The following is an 18,237-nucleotide window of genomic DNA, read 5'->3' as shown; positions in this document are numbered from 1 at the left end:
TGCATATAGCCCATGTAAGAGGTCATAAACATCTCTCAATCTGCTGGCCATGACACTCCTAATTTTGCTCAGTCAGTGGGGTTGCACGTACCCAGATGTACCACTATCACTAATTTACTTTCAACTACTTGCAAGACATGGCAGGCAAATGAGAAGAGAGAGGCTTGCAGAGAGCTTGAATGCTGCTGTGTATGGGCAGAACAGCTTTGCCAAGTAAAAATTTGTGACATCCTCTGGCAGCATAATTTTAACTGGAGAATGTTTTCTGGGTCTACACACAAGTAACTTGCACCTGCCTTCAACAAAACAGAAGGACATTGAGTTACCATTAATAACCACTTACATCATAAGTCAGCGAATCTGCCTCGTTTGCTACAGTAAGGCCTGCCAGTTCTCCAAGACCCAGTTCATTTTCAAGGGCTTCATCTGTTCCCATAATGAAAGACTTCCCTGAGGACGGAGGGAATGTTAAAGCTTCCACTGCAAGAAAACAAAACAAACAAAAAAATCCTGAAACATAGGTTTATACTACACTGTACAATAAAAGCACCTTTTCCACTTTCAGAATGCTACATATCTGTCAAGTAGCCAAGGGCAAACAGATCCACAGAGATGCAAAATAAAACAGCTATTCTAAAGATAATCACTGTACTTACCAATAAACAGCACCCTCTGAACACACCTACACTTGAGGTGTGTGCGACTCCAGACAGTAAACAGAGCCAGTCATGGGTAGGAAGGATGTGCTATCATTCATCCATATATAATGCACAAGTAACACAGAAAACACCTTCCCCAACTCAACTACAAAATATGCAAATAGATGCTGAAGAAGCAACAAAAATGTAGATAAAAACAGCTGGTGGGAGCAGCCCAAATAAAAGCCCTTGAAGCATTGCTCCTTGATTAGGTCTCTTAGTTATTACCTTTTCATTACAAACACCTTTTACCTTCTCCACCCCAAAGTCTACACTACCGTTCTCTTTACCTGTCTTTTGAACTCACAGTACAATTATTTCACTCAACACACAATACATACAGGACATCAAATTTGAGAACTTACTAGAATAAAAAAATGTGTGCCCAAAATATGGTGTCTCAGCTTTATAAAGAAATACACAGCTAATAGTAATACTGAATTCAGACTGGTTACAATCAGCTGTCCTTTTTTGTGAGAATCCATTTGAGTCTCTGAATTGAAAAACACATTACTGAAAGGACATGAAAATAAGAGCTCTGCTAATACAGCTCTCAGTACATGTGAGAAAAGCTGGAAAGGGAACATTCAACAAAAAATTCTTCCACTTCACAAAGCGTTGCTAAGTTACTCCCTTCTTTCATGAAGAAAACCACTGAGCATGAAGGAAGCAGAACTACTGAGATCTTTGGTAGCTATTCCGCACGACAGGGCTTTTTATACATCTTAATTATAACTTGGCCAACCTACTTTTTCATTCTCACTGAAAGACTGCTAAGTGGAACTCATGTTTTGCACATTTTTCAAAACACATATTTACCATTTTAATAGAGCACATGATATCACAGAATCATAGAATGGTTTGGGTTGGAAAGGACCTTACAGATCATCATGTTCCAGCCCCCTGCCATGGGCAGGGACACCTTCCACTCAATGGGATTGTTCAAAGCACCATCCAACTTGTTACTGAACACAGGGACAAAGCATCCACAGCTTCTCTGGACAACTTGTTCAGTGTCTCACTACCCTCACAAGTAAAGAATTTCTTCCTAATATCCAATCTACACCTGCCCTCTTTTCAGTCTGAAACCATTCTCCCTTGTGATGTCACTACATGACCATGTAAGAAGTCCCTCTCCAGCTCTCTTGCAGGCTCCCTTTAGGTACTGTAAGGCTGCCATATTTGACAAACTAATATAGCTTCACATACTATATGTTATTATGCTCTATATTATAGCAATTCACATACTGAATCAAATAGATGACTCAGCATTTTTCAGGCATAATAGAAGTGCTTCATTACAAAGATGCATGCCTGGCTCTCCGTACTTCGACTAGCCCCTATGAGAATTTTTCCTAATTTTTGGAACACAATATGGAAATTAATACCCTGGCAAGCTGCAAGTTCTTCTGTATGATTCACTACACAATCATGCTTCACTACACATATTTTTGAAAGCTACAGTAAGGCATCTCTGTTTACCTGCAGAGCCTCTCTCTCTGCACTTGGTAAAAAAGGACATGCTTGTGTGTGTACATATATACATAGAAACATTTAAAATCACGTCAATGGGAAAAAAAATTATGCTCTTATGTCCTCAGAGTTTATGGTCCAGACTTGTCTGCCAAGCTTGAGCACAAAAGCAAGTGATTTAGGATGGTCATATTACAAAGCCACTAAGTACCAAATTATTTTTTTCCATCATGCTGAAAGGTATTCAGCCAAGACGTGAACTTAGGTAGGTGTCTTGACCTTACTAATAGTGACCATAATGGAGGAATGGGAATGTCATTTATCACACCTGGAACTTGCAATACTGAATCAGAAATCTGTAAAGTGCTTGGAAAGTCAGAGAGGATAATCCTTAAGAAGTTACTATAAACATCCACTCTCTACAAAGGGGTATTCACTTTTTTAATATTTACCTTCATCCGTCCTGTTTATCTCATGTTCAATAAGCCTTGAACTACTGGGCCTAGAAGAAGGTGCAACAGATGGCTGTAATGAAGGGAGATCATCAACATCTCTCAAGTTTGCAAGCATATCTTGCAGCTTTGACCTGTTGGGCCCTAACCAGAAAAAAACAAAAAATTAAAGGGTTTAGGCATAGTTCACGATGACACTCCTTATATCAGATATGCTACAGCAGCACATGCAACAATGGATCCTACCTTGCATTATGACATTACCACAGAAAAACTAATGAGCACTTATTTCAGCAGTAACTAATCATCCAGCATGAAATGAATTTCGAGAAGAAAGTGATAGAAGCAGCTGAGAATTGTGAACGCACAATTTTTTCCCCATATGTATGGACTCATAGTGCTACTTGTACGGGATACTGAAGAATGCCGCCAACTGAGTCACACTTCAGATTATTAGAATATTTACTTTGCTAAAACAATAGCTGACATCCATGAATATTTTAGAATTTGTGCATCAGGTATTTTGTGCAGCATATTCTTATGACAACATTATAATTTAAATTTATTTTTGCAGTAGTGTAGTATCGTGAACTATATAATCCAAAAAAGTTATATTAAAATAAAAATGGAACTGGATTCACTGGCCTACTTCCTGAAGCTACATATGGTGAAGACCCATGCCCTTCTTGACACTTACCTGTGCTTTGCTCCATCATTTTCCCACATCCCTGTTTTGACTGTTTTATATAGGATTGAGGCTGAAACATATCTTCGGTAGTTTTTCCTGTTGTAAGTTTAATTAAGAATGGGAAAATGTCTTACCCATAGTCCATTATGTTTTTTCCTAGACCAGTAAATAATACAGCTATTTTTAAGCAGCTTTAACACAGTAGTGTACTCTAATATATGTATTCTCTCATAAAACCATTCTATGATTCTATTCTCTTATTACTTCACAGGAATGTTTACTACAGCCTTGCAAAATCATGAGTTTACTAATGCAGTTGCAAACACTACTTTGTCCACCCTAACCATAATGACTGATAATAAACTAAATTGTATTTAACTTGTCTGTCACCAAAATATTACTCAATCCAGAAAAACACTAAGAAGGATTTTGCAAGATTGTTTTACTATAAAAACAGTATTTTACTTAGTAGCAGTTCAGTGGCTAAGCCCCATATATGATGAAATTAAAGTCATAGAAACAAACTTTATAAAATTTAATGTCATTTAGTCCCTTCTTTTTTCTCCAGACAGCCTCCCTCACATTCTTCTTCACTATGTGCAATATTATGAATAACTGAAAACAGGCTCTGATTCTTCCTGATTTTTCTGCATTGATGCCCCTCCAATGATGGTTTGTCCATGGAAAGATGCTTAATTTCACTGCTACAGTAAACCACTTTGTCTCCCAAGATCAAACCAATAAAATCAATCCAAAAGGTACTGAGCAGCAGTTATCTTCATGAAGGAGCACTGGATGTCCGAGTGCTGCCTTTACATTGTGATTTTTTATCATAATGATATAAAACATATTCCAGTAATGTCTAAACCTATATTAACAATTAAGTTTTATAATCAAAAATAAAAAGACAACAACTGTTCAAGAACAGAATTTCAACACTTGGATTAAATAATTTCTGCTAAACTAACCTCACAGCTATTTACCCTGAACTACATAACGTGTCTGTATATTTTAAAAATAACAGACAAATTACAAAAACCACTTTCACTGTAATCATATATTGGCATGCCCTGCCTATCTTAACCATAAAGAAATTTAGAATCAATTTTGTTAAACATGAACATTTTAGTTAGCCAGCTCAGCTTATTGTCAGACTTGCAATTAACTTGCAGTAAATTAAATGATTCCAAAGATGACAAAATATCACTTGAAAAATTTAAATAATGGTAATGATTTGTCCTTTTTTTGTTTGTTTTTAATTTGGAAAAAAAGAGATATTTAGTTTCTGTATTTCATCATAATTTCAGCCACATAACCAACTGCTGAGCAGCAGCCAATGAGAATATCAGTACAAAAAGTAATAAAACAAGACAGCCTCAATGAGAGGGTCTGACATATTTACATCATTATGCATATCTCTTTGGAAGTGAGAATTTCCTTGGTATTCATAAGCATCTTACCACAAAGGGAGAAACATCCCTGAAATTTCTGACCAGGCTACATGCAATATTATTAATATACATCTTTCACACATGAATTCTCAATATGGCTAGGTATTTGAAACACAGCCATGGATACAGTGTTTCATTTTAAACACTCCATCTGAGTTTAAAAAATTTTATGGCTTACCTATCAAAACCCATTGATTTTACAAAACATATCTGTATTTCAAGAAATGTAACAAAAAAAAAATACAGGGCTAGAAACTGCATTTCAGATACTGTTCAGTTTTGGGGTTTTTTTTCAATAACAAAACCCAACTTTTTTGAAGGCTAGTCCCAGAGGTATGAAAGTCAATAAATAAATCCTGTGATTTACAAATAAACTGATGGTCATAGTTGCTTCCTATTTCGAGCCCTGCATAACAAATTATGATGACAGCATGACTTTCATGTTGTGAATGTCAAATATAAACAGGGGTAGAAATTAACCTGTTTTCTCCCACTGTTATCTAATAGGTACTCAAGAGAGTTACCCGTTTGGTTTCTTTCTTTGTTTATTTATATACCAGACTTTAACTCTTCCTGTGAAACTGGCATGTTTCCAGCTAAGAAAGGATTCTGAAGTCTTCTGTATTAAAGTGTGAAGTATTAAAACAATGTCTTTTACAATTTAAATATCTGAACAACGAAAGTATAAAACATGCTCAAAGCAAGAATTTTTAACTAACCCAACACTTGGTTGGAAGAAGTTATATCTAATCCAACTATTTATCGGGTAAATTGATCATCTGTCATTAATTTCAACCCCTGAGAACTGGTGAACAGGAAAGCAGTCAGGAGCAGCAAAGTAAAAGAGTAAGTAATTTTAGGAAAACATTGAAAGAGAGATAGAATTAAGGGTGTGAAAGATGTGAGATTTATGATTTTAAGGTGCAATGTTTTCCACTTACTCTTCACCCCCTTTTTCCCCTTGCGCTCCTTTTTGTATTGTTCCTTGAGTTTGGTTATAACTCCCTGGTCGACATTCCAGGCTTCAGGCATGAGACACTGGTCTTCCTTTTCTAAACAAAGTGAAACAAATGAAACATCCTTTTTCAATAATGTCACCAAGTGATCTCCACTGAAGGAGGCAACAGCTGCTGTCAACGTTTGTCTTTTATTTTAAACAGACAGAAATAGCACCAAGCTTGTGAAAGCTGTAAAACTGCTACTCACATTCCACTTTGCTCAGAATGTTCTTATTAAAAAATTGAGATGAAATTTCACATGTTTAATTCCCATAACTAAGCTCATAGCTGTACATAAATGTAAGCAACATTTACTTTACAATAAATCAGGACACATTTTTCAGCTTTTTCTTTCCTCCAGGGGAAGAATTCTTATATCTAGAAGAAACAGCTATGTTACTCGTCAACATAATTTTACAACTCAGATGCTGTGTTACTGCATTTCAAATTCTCTTTTTATTGTCTTTGTGCTATGTTGTCATTTACACAAAGCAGTAGCACGTTTAAATAATTTTGCAACACAATATTCATGTCATCATGGTTTAAATAAACCCCTAGAGCATTAAAGCCATGAAACTTCACAAAAAGATGAAGGCCTGAGGTAGTAATCTTTGGAAAAAAAGTCCAAAACATTTCAGCATACCTAATGAAAAAAGATCCCCACATTTTGGTTTGGATTTGGTTTTTTTTCCTAAACATCTCCCTCAAATTGCTTCCTCTGTGACATGATACAGAATAGAAGTATCCTTCCAGTTCTACAGTATTTGGAGATTTTGAACAAAAAATGTTATATGAGTTCAAATCCCCCAAGCAATTTTTCCATATATGGAGGCTGTCCTGAGGCAGCTTAGAAAATTAATTCACGAGAGGAGGGGAGGTATACAGCTCTTCCTCACATGTATTTCCATGACCACTACAGCTCCAAAATCTTTGAAATGCATTATCTTTCTGCTTTGTTTTTCTCATTAAAATCTTAACTATATTATTTAAAGATTAAATCCTTTCAGACCAAGTCTGCTTTCTACATTGATAAGCTATTCTAGATCTTTCAAAATACAAACAGCAATAATAAACTTATCCTTGGACTAAGCTGCAGAACTTAAATGTCTGTAGAGGAATCACAACATTATTAAACACAGTCTGAAGGAGTCACTATGACTGGACAGAAGATAAAAACCACAAATGGGTTATTAATGTGACTGATCAGTCAAAAATGAATAATGCTGAAGAAGACCTAGGGATCCTCTATCAACATCAAATTCAACAAGATTCAGCAACATATTATTGCAGCAAAAGCAACCAACAATATCCTGGGCTGTATTAACAAGAATGTAACCAAGAGGGTGAGGGAAGTGATTGTCCCCCTGTGTTGGGCACTTGTGAGACCACAATTTTGAGTACTGTATCCAATACAATATTTTTAATGCTGAGAAACCTTTTAGGTAGAGTCCTAAGTACCTATTATTGGCGTAGTGAAGCAAGTCTAAGGGAGCCACTAAGACTGTTCAGGCAGCTGGAGCAGATGAGCTTCAAGGAGGGGCTGAGACTACTGTGAGAGTTCAGTGACGCCAAAAAAAGGCATCTTAGGCATCTTAGTGTGGCTTCTAACTACCTGATGTACAGATGTTGAGAAAACAGAGCCTGACTCTGCTCAGACTTGCATCACAGAGGGAGAAGATACTTTTTAAGGTGTTCTCTCACTCCTTTGAACCTTTCAGTCATGATCCTATACTCATGGAGTGTCAGATAAACTTAAGACAAAGTTTAGCAGTTTAAGTCTTTTAAGAAAAGCTATGAAAATAAGCATTAATAAGCTGAAGAGAGACTCTAAAATAGATTGTCTATAGGCTAAGTCATGCCCACTTAATGCATATACCTCAATTACCACTAATGAGCAAGAATTGCAAAAAGAATTCAAAAAAGATATGAGAAAATCATACTTCAGAGAAACAAGTATCTAGACTTTCTGGAATTAGGTTAAAAGTTTTAATCATGTTTTTCCTCCCTGGCTAGACAAGACTTTTTTCCCTCCTACAGAAAAAAAAAAAAATTAAAGAGATTTTTATTAGATTGCTTCCAAGAAAACACCCAATATGTTCATTTTCTACAGACTGTCCCAGCTTCCCACATGTCCCACAGATACTATTCAACTTCAGAAGTGGATCCTGAACTACTGCTATTCAAATGCTTAATAGCTTAAAAATTACCAGAAAACATCTGAGGACCTTTCAAGCTGAATGGGTTCAACAGATTACTGTAACCGAACAATAATATTTGGAATCCAAAATGAGGAAAGAATTCCTTCTGTTTGCTGCTGTCCCTCAGTACAACAACATCACTCTACTGTACTACATTTAACAGTTTCACTTAAGCTGACCGAAGTGATTTATAATGGCAGTTCCTTGAAGAAGCTTAGTCTTATATAGTAACCATAAAAGATATAAGTTGTGAAAGAAGTAATTGAAAAACATGAACACCTCCAACTCAAAAAAAACCCATTTTAGATTTCTGGAAATGAAACTACAACTTTTAATAACAATTTATTTTAAATGTTAAGACTTCTGCTCACTTTTACTCAGCTGTCATCAATGAAAGCAAAAATAAACCAGAAGTGTGAATTTGAGAACAAAAAGCTCTTGTTGGCATACTGACTTTTTGGTGAGACAAGCAACAGCTGCACCAACCCTGTATACATTGATAAAATTTTAGTATTAAAGAGCAGTATCCATTTTTTTTTAAGAGCAGTATTTCTAGATTTGTTTGGTGAATAGAATACTGACTGCTGTATCTAATAATATTACAACATCCTCTTAAGAAGAGACTATACCACACTGAAAAATAACTTGGAGTCCAACCAGGAGATGGACATGGCTTCAGTGAAATACAGCATCTTGGAGATGTGAGAGTCACAGTTACCATGGCTTATCAGTCTGTCACAGTTGTATCTCCATTATAAAGCTCAATTATTTCCCATCATCTTCAATAGCTCCATGTCCAACTATCCTTAAGACTTTCTAGAGCAGCTTAAGTAGGAAACAACTTCCCATCAAGATATTTAACCAGCTCTCTTCTTTCTCCCCTTCTCTATAATGAGGGTTTAGGCAGAATAATTATGTCAAGGTAAAGTGGAGATGGCGGCAATCTGGGTTGCAAGACATGAAACCTCAAAGGACAGAGAGCAGTTTGTGAAATGTCTTTCTAGGACTAGTGGACTTAAAGATATATTATTCTACTAAATTATAAAAGAAAGTTTGAGCAGCAATATTAACTAAATTATTAATCCACAGTAAAAGTACAACTAATTTGGATTTTATGACTCACATTGCCCTCTGCATCAAAGTGGGAGAAAGCAAAGATGACAAAATAACTTTCATATCATAATTGTAAAATACAGCTTTATCAGAGCCCTTCAAGTGCATGGGTCACTAGAAAAATATATTGAAATACCACTCATAAATTTTAAATTCTCTCTGCCTTAGAATTAAAGAAAAGAAAAAACAACCTGAGGCAGAAACTTTGAAGAATCTTCACACTGAAGCAGTTTACAGAAAAAATGAGAATATTATATCAAGAAGACTTCAGTCTGCCAATTATTTACTGATAATAAAATAGAAATAGTAGAAATAATCAAAAGATGCTGTGATCCTGACAGAGATCTCATTCAGTGAACTGATCAGTCACAATATATTCTCAGCACTTTTTTTTTTCTCCTGGTATGATCCATCAAATTTTCTTACCCCAGTCTGTTCCATCTCCTGAACTTCTTGATTCCCCATCACCATCATCTGAGGTAACCAAAAAGTCAAACTCCTTCAAAGCTTCTTCTGTATCTCTGTCTTCACTGCTGTCAGATAGCACTCTTTTCCTTACAATCTGAGGGATCAGAAAGGACAGGGGAAAAAATGCTAAATTAAGTTACAAACACATCTTTAACCCAAGCAGTACTGTCTTGTCCTCTACGCAAAATCCAAACAAGAAGAGGAAGCAGAAAAGTACACATTAATAAGCAAATCTGGAATAGTACGCAGACTTCAAACTACTAAGTGAAAATGAAACTTGTGTGTAACTCTTTCTTTCTGTGACCATCAATAATCATCATGTGGAAAATGAACCTACACTAATCTACACCACTACTATATTTTTCTTTAATACTATTGAATCATGATTTTAAAAGGTTAAGATTTTAGCTGAGGGTTAGAACCAATTCATACTGAAGTTAGATATACCAGCGATAAGTTAATGGTTATTAGATGCTTAAGCTACAGCTAATTGTAATATTATGAGCTCATTTGAAGAAAGAAGTGGAGCAAGTGAACCATTATAGGAACATACTGAAACCAAAAGAATAATGCCCAGCACCTGGACTCCATCATGAAGCAGGGAGCCTTGGATTGTGCCAGAGGGTCACAGAGACCTGATGAAGACTTTCCTGACTTCATCCCTGGGACCACTGACCCAATTCGAGACCACCAACCCAATTCAAGAGAAGAATTGTGCACGCGTGAAAGACTAATAACCTCATTTTAATACAAAGTGGGGATGGGAGGTGCTGGAGTTGTGCATATGTATTATTTTGCAAAATAAATAGAAGGCAAAAAACTTGTGTGGTGCAGCTATTTGACCAGTTGGTAAGCTGATGCCATGATACATGAAAACTGTACCACAATTTTTACTTCTATAGAAACAGAAAATTTACATTAATCACAATGTTTTGACTTGGACCCTTGCTAAGGGTTAGTCTGTAAAGACTCATATATAGCCCAACATCCCACAGCCCATGAGGATGACTGACTGTATTTCCTCTACATAAAGTAAACCAATTTCTAAACCTAAAGCAATTCTAAAGTTCAAGCTTCATTTCTTCAGCAGGCTTAGTGAACATACTGAATTACAGTAGATATGGAAGAGTCTCAGACATTAGTTCACAGTCTATGAATGACAGGAAAGATCTGAAAAGATCCCCTTTAAAAATGCCATAAACTAATTGGTTTTTTAGTGTTAATTCTTAAAACTGACCATAAAAACAATTACATCCATAATCTCTTATCTTCTTCAATTTTTAGGAAACACAATTCACTGAATAAATGTTAATTTTAAAGAAGAGTACTGATTGCATGTATCTATGTGATCATATGAACAAATCATATAGCAAAGTATAGATCATGAGTGAGGTTAACGCATTTGACTGAACAAACAAATAAATTTCTTAATTAGAGTTCTTCCAGTTACACCTCTCCTTCCACAAGCTATAAATACAAGTATATTTCAGTTCTGTACTCTAACACAATTTTTTTCAAGTAATTTTAAGTATCACTAATTTTTTAATAAATATTCAAGAATAATTATTGACATGCAATGTTATGAACAATACCTTCAAACTAAGCTGAGAACTGTAAAAAAGGACATTGATACCTTAAAAATTGTGTTCCAGCATACATCAAAAATACTAGTCAGTATGGAATAGTAAAGAGACAATTTTAGAAAAATTTAATCTAACTTAGAGCAATAAAGATGGCAAAGCATAACTTGTATGCAAAAACTTAGAAATGCATATAGAATTCCTCTTATGCACACATGCTTGGACAGAACATCATAAAGATGCATTAATGACTTGCATGTGTACATACACAGTCATATACTTTGCTTATAGGCACCTCATTAATCTCACTTTTTCTGTTCTTCGTAACTTTTTCAATTATTTTTTCCACTCACTGTTGCAGTATCAATGATTGTTTTCTCTCTTCCTTCAATATCTTCTTCATCTTCCTCATCACTAAAGTCTGCAGCTGCATTTTCAAGAAACTTGAAGGTCTCTAGCAGAGAGGCAGAGTCAGTCAATTCAGGTTTCCTAAACAACAACAACAATCACCATCATGAGAGAAAAGAAACCACAATGAAGTCTCTTTTGCAATTACTAAGCTGTTCTGTATTATTATGTCCAACAACATATAAGACTAAAATAAGCCTACAAGTATAAACGGACTGTTATCAGCTAAAATTCTGTGGCTAAAGAACTAAACAATAGACATGAAGTATATTATTAGAACCAACATTTATTCTTAGTATGGCTGCCATTACTAGGACAGAGACTTCAATTTTTTATTCGAAAAGCATTTTAAAGCAACATTCATCTGACACCTGCCCAAAGTAACATCAATACTGCTATGCCATTACTGAAAGCCTCAACAACAAGGACATGAGCCTCAGCTACCAAGCTGGGCTCCCACATGGACATCAGGGTACAGGAAAACTTTGCTACTGCTAGCTGATGTTCCTTATCTTGCTGGGAAACACCAAACCCTAGATCTGTCATTCATTAGCTTCTAAGACATGATGAATATGCCACTATGAAAGAATATAATGGGAAAATATCATTGATGACTAAATAATATTTGGATTTACATTAAACAAATAAGGAAATGGATGAAGATTGTGTAAAATGAGGACTGTGCTGGCAGAAATTTAGGCAGTGCCTCAGAACAGGAAGCATAAGGGTTGTTATATTAACAACCGAAGAGGAAGAAGCCAAGAAACAGGACTGTAACAATTATTAAAACTCTGACAAAAGTACAGATAAACAGTCCTAAAATTATCAACAGGATCTGTGTTTTCTATGCAGAAGATGCACTTCTCCATCAACCCCTGAAAGATACAGTGAACAAAATGTGTTAATTTTGAATTGTTATAATTACTTCCAGTAAAACCTGGTACATTCTTTATATGGCTTTGAAGCAGTGAAGGCAAGCCTTACTGTTTTCTTACCTTTAATCAGTAGTCAGTTTTTCATAGTTCATCACTAAATGCACGTCATCTTGATTCTCACAACCACTGAAACAGCAGAAGTCTCCCCCTCTCTCTTTTCAGAATTGTAGCTCTGAATTGTCTTATGCAGTCACCCTTACTACCAGCAAGTGCCTTGCTTCTGCTAACCTTTTCAAAAGGTTCAATCAGCTAACACACCTATACAGTAAGGCCTTGTAAACCCCCTGCAGTGTGAACACCTCATCATCTGTCCATCACCCACTTAATCCAGGTGTTTCATCATAACACTTTCCAAAGGTCTAATACAGGAAGCATCCAAAGGCAAGAGCTTTGATGTGTAATAAGGTATAATAAGCAGCACACTTCCTTCTTTGCAAAGTTTCTGCTCAAGCAGTTCTATGCTTACATGACAACAATCAGCAGGAGTGGCTTCTTCATAGCCCCAGTGTATCTGCATTTCATTAAGACAATTTGCTACTCTATTTTTTTTTCATTTACTCACCTTTATCACTCAAAAATACCAAAGAGATTTCACTTGCCATTAGAAATTCTGCATACACAGCAGCCTCATAATATATATAATATACCTCGATGTACATTATGTTTTCATGGTCACTGTTTTTTCCAAGAATATTCCTTCTGCTTTTCTAGATCTTAACTTAGATCTAAGAACAATCTTAAGCAAGTTTCTTAAGCTTATAACACCTCATGAATCTGTAGTAATAATGTACATTTTCACAGAAATCCTATGGTATGGTTGCTTTGCTGTTTCCAGAAGAAAAATCTTGATAAGACAACACTTCTAATGTGCTTCATTTGACTAACTTCTTGACTTTCAGCAAATTCTGAGAGTCTCTGTCTACTTTTATTTGACTAAATCATCCAACCACAACTATTTCTGTTTTTTTTTCCTCTGTATTTTGCCATATAAAAATATGCCATGTAAAAACACTATGGCTGATGATCTATAATAGCAATTATCAGACATACTCCAGTAAACAGCAATATATGAACTAATACCAAACACAGAATACAAAATTTTAATTAAGAGAACTTACTATTAAGAAACAGATATCCTTCTACAGGTCCAAGTATTTGCAGTAAATCATACCAGACCTGTACTCATTTGCACTTAAACCTGGGTCTCTCACACTGAAGTTCAAAGTGACTACCAAAAGAGGTTATATCTTTTTTTGGATTGACTGCTCTGATTTCAACTATCCTATTAATTATTACACATATTAGCGGGCAAGATATATATACATAATAATGTGTCTGCATTTACATGGGGAGCAGGGGTAAATGGGCATTTCAAACATTGGGAAACATGGTAGCTTATTTATCAGGTATTTCAAAACTCCTGCACAGTACAAGAATGTACAGTTAGCATAGTGCCACAGAAGTCTACTTGTGCTAAGAGACAACTTCCAAGAAGGAATTCTTAAAAAACAAAAAAGAAAACAGAATAGACAGAATATTTAAACTATACAAGGGTTCTACAAGAAGATAGTTTCAAGCTGACAGACAGGCTGATTTCCTATACTGTACCCCAAAATAAACTTCAGCAGTCAAATCAAAGGTGATTTAATAATTTGAGCTCTTTGTCATTCTCTAGCAGCATATGAACATAATGCATTTTGGATAATGCATGAATACTTCGGAAGAACATAAAACAGATTGAAGAAAAATGTCTGGCCTTAGCTAATTTATGCTATGTACTTTGATGGATATTTCAAGCTTGCTTGTTTCATTAATTTTCCATCTGGTTAGTTTTCTTCTCTTAGGGGGTCATTCACAAAGCAACATAAAAAATCAGAAGGGTCAAAAATATATTCGGAGTTAGGGTAGTAAAATAAATAACTTTAAATTCCATTTTAGAAAAAGAAACACAATTTGACATTTCCAGGGCTTTTGTAGCTTCGAGTATTTTTTTTTTTAAATCAATGGGTGAAAACAATAGAAACAAGCTCCAAAAGTGGGGACTGATATAAACTGTGGTATTACAAGCATGAGTGAGGCAAGACAACAGCAAGGTTCAGGGCCTGTTGCAAAGAAAGAGAGACCAAAAACCCTAAAAAGGTCTCAACAAGGACAATTCCTCTTTTCTGGACTGTCCTGTATCACAACATATTTAAGGGAGAACATAATTTGGTGCAGCTTTTTCCTTCCTCCCCAGCCATACTGTCTAAAGAAAACCAGCTGGGGAAGAATAAACCAGAACCCCCAGACAGCAGAAGCTACAGAATGTGCCAAAGCAGAAAGCACAGAGCAGCCAGACTGTGGCAGGGTCTCCTCTCAGCTGCTTGTTCTGCATCTTTTTCCCACTGCTCCTTCCTCAGCTGGACTCTGCAACAGCACGCTTGCACGCTTTTCTCTCCAGCACCTAACTTTGTCTTCAAGGAAACTTTGTTTCCTTGAAGGTCTCGTCCCAGGTGACTCAGCACTTCCTAACCAACCAACCCAACAAAAAAAATTTAAGCAGTTTCATATCTTCTATCACATACTGTTAACTCTGTCCATTGCATCCTCCTTTCCAGTAGCCTTATCCAAGTAGAGAGGAAATTCTTTGGGGCAGAGATATTACCCTGCTACTTCTGCGTACCCACAATTAGGTACAACAGGACTAACTGCTTCTCATGAGCATAACAATAAGTACTGCCAGAAGGCACCTGTAGCTAGACTAGTGCTGCTGGGTTTTCCAGCTTACTACAACACATGGGCAGTGCACAGATTTTGTGAATATTACTCTTGAAACAGGGAACTTCTGATTCCCAAAGGTAAGAAATTTTTTATCTCAAAATTCTTGTTACAAATGGGATAGTAACAAGTTCTTATGTCCCTTTCACAGCTGTGATGGCTGTGAAAATCTGATCCCAATTTGTATTTTACAGGCTGTTCAATTATTCAGATTTATGATAACCCCTTGGCCCCTTTAAGACTAAAAATAATAATATGAAATAAAAAAAATATGATTTGTGGATATTCCACATATACTATTTAAATAAAACAAGCCTGGCTTTGCTGGGCTCTGCAGGCCAAAACACCAACTCCTCATTTTCTGCCCAACATGCCTCAAGACAAGTATTTTGTGTAAAAATCCAATTGGTTCTGACACTGAAATACAACCAGCTTTAAAAAATGTATAGTTCAGACTGAACACATTTGCTTTCAACATTTAATATTCAGGATCTTAATATAAATCCTGTTCCTTAATGAGTGAAATGCAGAAGCCATAACCTACAGGCAAGGTGAGGTTCTTTTGTGGGAACTAAAACAGCATGCTGCTGCTGATGCTTTCCAGTTCCCAGCATGATCCAGAACCTTTCAAAGTCAAGTTTAACTTAGACTAAAGTCACATTATAGACAGGTATTTTCTTTGTACCTAACACACTCTATATTTCTATCATTACCTTCTCTTTTGTTGATGATAACCCTGGAAAGTCTGTGGTCATGTCCAGGGAGAGTCTCAAACTTCTCCCATGAACTGTCCAACCACAAGGCCATTAAGAGCCTCAGTCCTACTCACATCCTCAAAGGAAAGAGTAGAGGCCTTTTTTGTTTATTTTATCCAAGACATACACAAGTTATCTTAAATAAAACCAGGATTTTATTGATAAATTCAGAAGCAGGAAGAAATACCACAATAAAGTTAAATAAATACAAGTTCAGCTTAGGCTGAGAAATGTTCCTAGGAGCTTGCACAGCTGGAAAGAACCTGTTGTGACCCAGGATTCAGAGCTGTTCTACCACACGCTTTCTTGAGCCATTTTTTTTTTGTTCAGTTTCCTACTGCTATCAAAACAGCTACTGCATAGTCTTCATAAGTTTTATTAATTCCCCACAGAATTTAGTTATCACATGTTTTAAAACAGTCTTTTCAATGTGGCTAGTTAAATTCTGTCAAATGGTACTCATTAAATAAATGCATGCAAATTCAATGAGGAGTGTCTTTAACAACAGTTCATTAGATGTTCAACAGTGTAAAATCTTTCATAACGCAGCATGGAAAATATAAAAATAATTTATAAAACTACAGAACAGTTAAAATCATCAACATTTACACACAATGAACACAGGCCAGGCTAACAGTCTGTCACGACCTTTGAAATCTCCTATGAAGCCACACCACACAATGCAAGAGCTAGTGCAATATGCATTACAACTGGTAAGCAACACTTACAAAATGGTTTGCATGTAAATTGGAATCACAAAGGAATGACATTTAAAAAGCAAGAACCACTTCTCTTGCCAAATCTAGTCAGCTAACTATAATCTATCAAAAAAAAGCTTTATAAAGAATAAAATAACCCCTTAATATTTGAGGTACCACAGTAACTTTTCTAAGTTATTTCTCTATTCATCTCCCCTCTCTTTGTGTCTCTCTCTCTCCAACTGCACAACTTCTGTCTCTTTCTCCCCACTCTTTCTGTACTGTGAGTCTTATGTGACATTTCCAAGAAGCATCTCTCAAACTCTTAAGCCATACAATGGTGCCAATTAAAAGCATGGTCCATTTGTACTTATTTCATCACAAACAAAACCCCAGTTTATCTACTTTTTTTTTTTTTTCTGCTTTAGTGCATCTGTTGAAAGTGTCCAGATCTGGCCTAAATCAGGTACCTTTGAAATGTCTCTTAGGTTACTGCAAGATGGAGGCAGGGAGAAACAGAAAAAAGGTGAAAAAAAAAATCCAAAATCTATTTGCTTTATTCCCTTTACTGGGTTTTTTTTTTTTCCTTTTTGCAATTCAACATCTACTTGCATACTATTTTGGAAATCTTTCTTATGGCATCTATTACCTGAGGCTTATAAATTCAGAGGTATTTTCCCAAAACCATTTTATAAGCTAGTCAACAAACAACATTCATCAGCCAGTATGCAACATTTTCATTACTTGGGCCAGTGTTAATAGGATTTAGAAATGTAAAAGAGTTATTAAGGTCTTCTGGCATACAAAAATGTTCATTCACTGAAGTGTCAGTTGGAATGACTTGTTGTACATCAGAAAGATAAAGTTTTCAAAATTTTTAATTTTTGAAAAGGTCTTCAGATTTGCTGTGAAACGCTGAGGTTTGATGCCATTTTGCTCATGTAAAAGTACAGGGAGTGGAAGCCCTTGGCAGCTCAACAGGAAAAGACTAGGCAGCAGGTAAGTTCCAGAGAGACTGATACATCACTCAGGACCATTTTCTAATGACTATTTATAGTTCTAATGATCAAACTCTTAGCAAGAACTAGTCTATACCATTTTTATATATAGACATTCATATCTATGCATATATGTACACATATGTTTGGTATATCCTCACTTGTTCCAGTTCTATTCCTTTATTATATTTGCTTCCACTCATACTAAATGGTAGTCAAATACACACCTTCAAGAAGGTAAACTAATTTGACTGCTTAGGTTTCACTCAGGAAGATAAAGCTACTAAAAATGAGGTAATAAATGAACCAAAGATACTTAAGTACTCTTGTGTTTTCAAGGCTACAAGCTACATTTGCAGGCAGCTTTCATTTCTGTTTCAGTTTGTTGGGAGAAAGCACCCATTCCTCTCACTGCAAGTGTTAGGAATTTAAACCATTATTATGAGGTTATTATTTTAGTATCTATTTTTGAGTCCAGTCATGCCAAGTGGTACTTATCTTTTGTAATGCAAGTGAGCTGATTGAAGAAACTGAAAACTGATTCCCTTTTAAATTCCATGAAATAAG

At 35.8% G+C, this 18,237-nt stretch overlaps 1 protein-coding gene across 3 annotated transcripts in view; it reads right to left on the bottom strand.

Moving 5' to 3' along the window:
* STRN (striatin) overlaps window positions 1-18,237 on the bottom strand; it is a 68,487-nt gene that overhangs the window by 20,607 nt on the left and 29,643 nt on the right. For 2 of the 3 annotated variants that reach the window (XM_053972972.1, XM_053972973.1), the window contains 5 exons: window positions 11,473-11,608; window positions 9,498-9,633; window positions 5,704-5,814; window positions 2,624-2,767; window positions 344-480 (listed from right to left, as the gene is read on the bottom strand). In XM_053972972.1, the coding sequence (XP_053828947.1) occupies window positions 344-480; window positions 2,624-2,767; window positions 5,704-5,814; window positions 9,498-9,633; window positions 11,473-11,608 (664 nt within the window). Of the gene's footprint in view, window positions 1-343; window positions 481-2,623; window positions 2,768-3,320; window positions 3,408-5,703; window positions 5,815-9,497; window positions 9,634-11,472; window positions 11,609-18,237 lie in introns of all 3 variants that reach the window. The other variant, XM_053972974.1, reaches the window with a different exon arrangement.

The sequence above is a fragment of the Vidua macroura genome, chromosome 3 (assembly GCF_024509145.1).
Source record: "Vidua macroura isolate BioBank_ID:100142 chromosome 3, ASM2450914v1, whole genome shotgun sequence".
Lineage (NCBI taxonomy): Eukaryota > Metazoa > Chordata > Aves > Passeriformes > Viduidae > Vidua > Vidua macroura.
Note: the sequence above shows the minus strand (reverse complement) of the source record. Positions and strands in the feature narration are given on the sequence as shown.